Source organism: Solanum tuberosum, unplaced genomic scaffold, assembly GCF_000226075.1.
Source record: "Solanum tuberosum cultivar DM 1-3 516 R44 unplaced genomic scaffold, SolTub_3.0 scf00185, whole genome shotgun sequence".
In the NCBI taxonomy this organism is placed as follows: domain Eukaryota; kingdom Viridiplantae; phylum Streptophyta; class Magnoliopsida; order Solanales; family Solanaceae; genus Solanum; species Solanum tuberosum.
The window spans coordinates 1,005,638-1,011,413 of NW_006239122.1; the positions used below are offsets into that span (position 1 = coordinate 1,005,638).

Here is a 5,776-nt window from a genome sequence, read left to right on the forward strand (position 1 = left end):
AACTAAATTCGAATTCATGCCGCAAAATCCACATTGGAATAAAACGCTCTCTAATAAAAAATACTTCATACCCAAGAAGACTCGAATCCAAAACCTCCTATTAAGAAGCATGAATGATTTAGTTACCACTCCACGAACGAGACACTTATTTGTAGCAAAAAATTGCATAGTTAATAAATACTCTTTCTTATTTTTATATATATATAATATATATTTCTGTAGGACCACAAATGGGGGTAGGGGGTGTCTTAGTAGCGGGGCATTATGTTTGTCTGTTAGTGTGTAGTTACAACTATAAAATAAACCAAACCGTCCCAAATCTCTTCATACACATACCCGCTCTTCATCTCTTTCTCCTATATTCCAATCCCAATTTGTTTTTCTTTCTTTCTTCTTCTAGTAACTAGTAAAGGAAAGGAAACTCTTCTTCCCTTTGCTTCTCTTATTTTCACTCATATCTTTCCTCTTAATTCTCATTCTCATTCCCATTCCCATTTTACTCACATAAAACAGAGTAACACACACTGTCTTCTTTCTTCTTCAAGATTCCAACTATTAACTGATTAATTGAACGAAATTTAGGTAAAGATTGAATCTTTTTCCAGTTTCCTCAAATGGGTTGGTTTTGATTTTCGATTTTGTGAAGAATCTTTTTTTGAGTTGAATTTGGACTTATATTGTGTGTTTTTGGTTTGTAGGAGTGACAATGACTCAGCAGAATGTGGTAGTATCTGATCCCAAATCCGGTATTAATCTGACAATACCGGTATCGAACTCGTCGGCGTTATTCACGACGGCAGCTCAGAAGCCGCCGCCGGGGCCGGGGCCGGGGAGTTGTATAACTATTTCAAGAAAGACACTTGTTGAAATTAATGGGAATAATAGTGCTAGAATCAATTCTTGGGTTGAATCAATGAGAGCTTCCTCTCCTACTCATCATAAGTCCAGTCCTGCTCTTTCAGATGACTTGAATTCTTGGATGGTAAGCTTAAAGAAAGAAAAAAAAATTCATGCAGTTTATGATGACCACCACATATATGTTGTAATGTTTCTTTATAAATTTTTTTGTAATTGGGTGTTGTCTATCGGAACAGTACATTTTACCCTCCGGAGTATGAGTATGACGTAATTGATTGCGCCATTGTGAGCTGATAATTGATGAATTAATGAAACAGGTGCAACATCCATCAGCACTGGATATGTTTGAGCAGATAATCAGTGCTTCAAAGGGAAAACAAATTGTGATGTTTTTAGACTATGATGGCACTCTTTCCCCCATTGTTGAAGATCCTGATCAAGCTTTCATGTCTGATGCTGTAAGTTTTCATCTTTATCAACTCTTGTTTCCTTTAAAGAAAAAATCATTTTCATTAATTATTCGATCCCACTTATTTGCATATATCAGATGAGAGCAACAGTGAGAAAACTTGCTAGATATTTCCCTACTGCAATAGTGAGTGGAAGGTGCAGAGACAAGGTATACTTGTTTTTCTTTTATGACTTGTGTCTATGGTCTTGCTTTAACCTTTCCATTTTATGAAATTGTAAAACATTTGGTGATTGTATTGTTATATATAGGTATACAGCTTTGTACGATTGGCAGAGTTGTACTATGCTGGTAGCCATGGAATGGATATAAAAGGGCCATCAAAAGGTTCCAAATACAAGAAAGTGAGTTTAACTTGTCTTTGCATCTTCTAACTAGTTAGTACGTACCTATGTTGCTCACACTCTTCAATAATAATGTTGATGTCAGATCTTCTAAAAATAGTGTATTTTATGATTGAAATTTTAATTTTCAGGGAGCTCAAGCTGTTCTTTTCCAACCAGCAAGTGAATTTCTCCCTATGATTGATGAGGTTTACAAAAAACTTGTAGATATAACAAAGTCTACAGAAGGAGTTAGAGTTGAAAATAACAAGTTTTGTGCCTCTGTACATTTCCGCTGTGTTGATGAAAAGGTATAATAAGCCACTCCAAATATTCTGTTACATAATCATTATTATTATTATTATATGGCCCATCAGGCAAAGCATAAGTTAAAAAAGCTTAATTTTATATAACTTTTTTGAAAAATAAATAAATCTGATTTAGGTTGTTGTTGATGTAACAGAAATGGGGTGAACTAGCACAAGTAGTAAGATCAGTGCTTAAAGAATACCCAAAGCTTCGATTGACACAAGGAAGAAAAGTATTAGAGATTCGTCCAACTATTAAATGGGACAAGGGCAAAGCTCTCGAATTCTTGCTCGAATCACTTGGTAATTAAGTCCTGTCGATTTCTCTTTATCTATTTGGAAATAGTCTCTCTAGTAATAAGGTTGGTTTGTATACACTTTATCCTCCCCAGACCCCACTTGACTTGAGGGATTCCACTGGGTATGTTGTATTATTACTAGTTTCATTAGTGACAGAGACAAATATATTATTGAAATATTAAAAGAGAAAACAATTGGTTTGATGCTAACTTTGATAATGAAACCTCTCTTCAACAGGATATGCTAACTGTACTGATGTCTTTCCTGTATATATTGGTGATGATCGAACCGATGAAGATGCTTTCAAGGTATCCTATGTTCCTGTATATTTTTTAATGTTTTTGTTTTGTTGCCTTTTAGGTTTACAAGATCTTATAATTTGGTCTTTTTACTTTTTATTAAGTTTTCTATAGTGTTAATACTAATCCTACATTTTAAAAATTATTTGTTTATATAGGTCCTAAGAGAAAGAGATCAAGGTTTTGGCATTCTTGTCTCCAAAACTCCAAAAGACACACACGCATCTTATTCTTTGCAAGAACCATCTGAGGTGAGTTGAATTGCGCTTCTGGGAGAAAATATTTACGCGACATAGCTCATAGTTTGAATTTGTTACTTAACCTTTTCTAATCGACTTCACAGGTTATGGTGTTTCTACGACGTTTGGTAGAGTGGAAAAAGTTGTCATTAAGAAGACAATTTCGAATTCGAAGACAAATTGAGGAGATGAAAGCATCTCTAAGGAACTAAGAATTTGTCCAAAGTGAATATGGACTTAATGATGCATATAATGTATTTTCCTTTTATCAAATATAACAAAGAAGTATTAAGAAAGAAAAAGGTAGAAAAGAAATTAAAAGCTTTTCTTTTTATCCTTTTCTCTTTGGCTTTAAGGCCTTGTACATCTTTGTAATTTTCCAGTCTTGCCTAAATGCATATATTGGAAGTTCTCTCTCCGTCTGTCTATCAATTATGTATATAAATTAAATATATATATGAGTAGTGTTTATAAATATTCACATATGCTATGCTATTACTGATAAAATAAATGATAACATATAATTTATTTGTTATACATTATTTTATGGCGTATAACCGGCTTCTTCACATGCTCCTTTAAGGAAGGAATTTACTGCAAATGTTGTCTGCATCGTTGAGTAAGATTCTACCCAAGTTAATATCTTTTCCTGTTTCTTTTAACACTATAATAATTAATGTGATTCAGTTTAACTGGACACAAAAAAATTTAAAAAAAAATCTAACACTTAAATTACATCTTTAGACTTTTCTCCCTTGTCTTTGTTTTACCATCCTAAGCACCAAAATAAGGCCAGGGTGGATAGGGGGTGGCTTTTTCTTTTTTTTTTCTTAGTCGGGAGCGCTTTAACCCTTCACAGGTATAAATAAAAATATTATAAGAGGTAATTTTGAATTTTTGACTAAATTAACAAAATCTCTAAAATGTTAGTATAACCTATATATGTTGTCTATCGAGTATTTTAGAAGTTACAGATGATAAAATAATGTAATGTGTTGCATATTGAGTAGGAATTCCAATTGTATTGACTTGCATGTGACTGATTGAGCAACTTCGTATTTTTATTTTTATTTTGCCTATAAGATAAAACTTGTTACCAAGCAACAAACAAAGCTCATTATCTCTGATCAATGGCAGAGCCACATTGAAGCAAGGAGGTTCTTGCAAATCATCCCTCTTAATGGGCCTACACAATGCAAATTTAAACGCACAAGTTATGTATTTGACCAGCCGGTCTATTTTTATAATAAAAACGTATATTTTTATGTATAATATACAATATATATTTAGTCGCTATTATTTTGATGAATGATTATATAACATAATTTTCTCAATTCAAATTAGTCACACCAGTGCTAGTAGATATGGAATGATTAATGATAGAGTAGTATTTCCCAAAAACATAGTAAAGGGGGATTCCATTCAAACTTTGCATCAGCTGTGGTCCTCGTGACAAGTAAGGCTTGCGCTCACCATCGATCGATAGGTTAAGAATTCGAGTCATGTTAAAAGAATGAGTGGAAATATTAATGATCCTCTTGGGATGGGAGTGGGGAAAAAGAAGAAGAAAAAAAAAAGCTGTGGTCCTCCTGGAGGAACAAAAGTTTGTTATCTATCACTCACCTAAGAAAGGACCTATCTTACATATATATATATATATATTCATTTGTCTTTATATATTCAAGATTTTGTTTAATATATAATCTAATTTTGTGTTCTGTTCATACCTCATGATGTGCATTGTCTATAACTAGGTCTAATAATAAAGTTGTTAAAATGTCTATCATCTCATACATATTTTCACACATATATATACCCCTTAATTAATTAATTCACAACAAAAAATGAATATATATATATATATATATGTATATACTAACTAATGACACATCATTATCAATATAATGGCCTTTACCTGCTGCAAAATTAAGCACTGTCTTCTTCAAAATTAGCTTTTTGCCTGCAATTAGGTTGGCCAAAGACAATTATTACAGAATACTAGTACCTGTTTTTTTGTTTTTTTTTAACTTTCTTCTCTCTAAAGTCTTTTCAAGCACGTATAACTTGTTTGTTTGACTTGGCTAGTTAGTAGAACGACTGAACACTCTAAAATAGGCAACTGAAAATAACAGCCTTATATATCATATGGCCTTCATTACTTGGTTGGCCAAATTTACTTGTTTGACTTCCATACATAAAGACTTTTTGTTTTTCCTCCCATAGCAAAGCACCTAGAAGCTATTAGCTAGATATTTTACAAATTAAGAGATTCAAATTAATAATCTAAGATTTGGGTTAATTCATCTTATCTTACGATAGAATAAAACAATACTTGACAATAGAAATTATTGAACTTTAGGGAACTCAACGAATTCACAAATCAAAAAGGGAAAGAAGAAGATTAATTTTCAGAGTGTAAAATGAGGCGAAACCTCTAAAAATTTATAGCCAACCATTGAAGAACGAACAAGTATAAACATACATGCATGTCCGTGTAGAAGGTGCCTTTTATTTAATTGGTAACGAGTCAAAAGTATTTTTTTCCATTTACAATTTAAACCAAGTTAAAAGTCTAAATATAGGGAAGAGAAAATAGTACTAGTGTTATATATTCTAATGGTCCTCATTCTAGTACAATAGGAAACCAATAAAATTGACATTTTTATTTTGAAGTTGTGACTAGTTATGAATGTTGGACAAAATATCATAGCCCTAATATATGATTGGTCATATAAAACTCAGGTGAATGGATGGACCCATAAATGAACAATTGGAAAAATAAAATTATCCATGTACCTCTCCATCTTTATTCTTTCTCTATTACTTTGTGACCCATGCTGAGTCAAAAGGATAGGCAGTGAACATAGATATTCAATTTTGAAATGATGAGGTTTTCTTTGCATGTCTTCCATCAAAGGGTTTTTTGTTTTTAGTTAAAATCTTTTGAAGTTTTTGTCTTTCATTTCGTGTGTGGTATGAA

The 5,776-nt window shown here is 32.3% G+C and overlaps 1 protein-coding gene across 1 annotated transcript; it reads left to right on the forward strand.

Annotated features, from left to right (window-relative positions):
* The first annotated feature begins 328 nt into the window (after positions 1-328).
* LOC102591031 (probable trehalose-phosphate phosphatase J) lies at positions 329-3,214 on the forward strand. The gene is made up of 10 exons (XM_006355300.2): positions 329-582; positions 699-982; positions 1,176-1,316; positions 1,406-1,477; positions 1,579-1,671; positions 1,803-1,961; positions 2,114-2,261; positions 2,496-2,566; positions 2,716-2,808; positions 2,901-3,214. The coding sequence occupies exons 2-10, from the start codon at positions 707-709 to the stop codon at positions 3,006-3,008; spliced, it is 1,161 nt and encodes a 386-aa protein (XP_006355362.1). The 5' UTR covers positions 329-582; positions 699-706; the 3' UTR covers positions 3,009-3,214.
* Positions 3,215-5,776: the final 2,562 nt, after the last annotated feature.

What these genes read in the sequence shown, in the direction of transcription:
- LOC102591031 (XM_006355300.2), top strand. Translation starts at nt 707, where the DNA reads ATGACTCAGCAGAATGTGGTAGTATCTGATCCCAAATCCGGTATTAAT. An exon ending in ATTCTTGCTCGAATCACTTG is followed by an intron (nt 2,262 to 2,495) that starts GTAATTAAGTCC and finishes TCTCTTCAACAG; the next exon opens with GATATGCTAACTGTACTGAT. An exon ending in CTTTGCAAGAACCATCTGAG is followed by an intron (nt 2,809 to 2,900) that starts GTGAGTTGAATT and finishes TCGACTTCACAG; the next exon opens with GTTATGGTGTTTCTACGACG.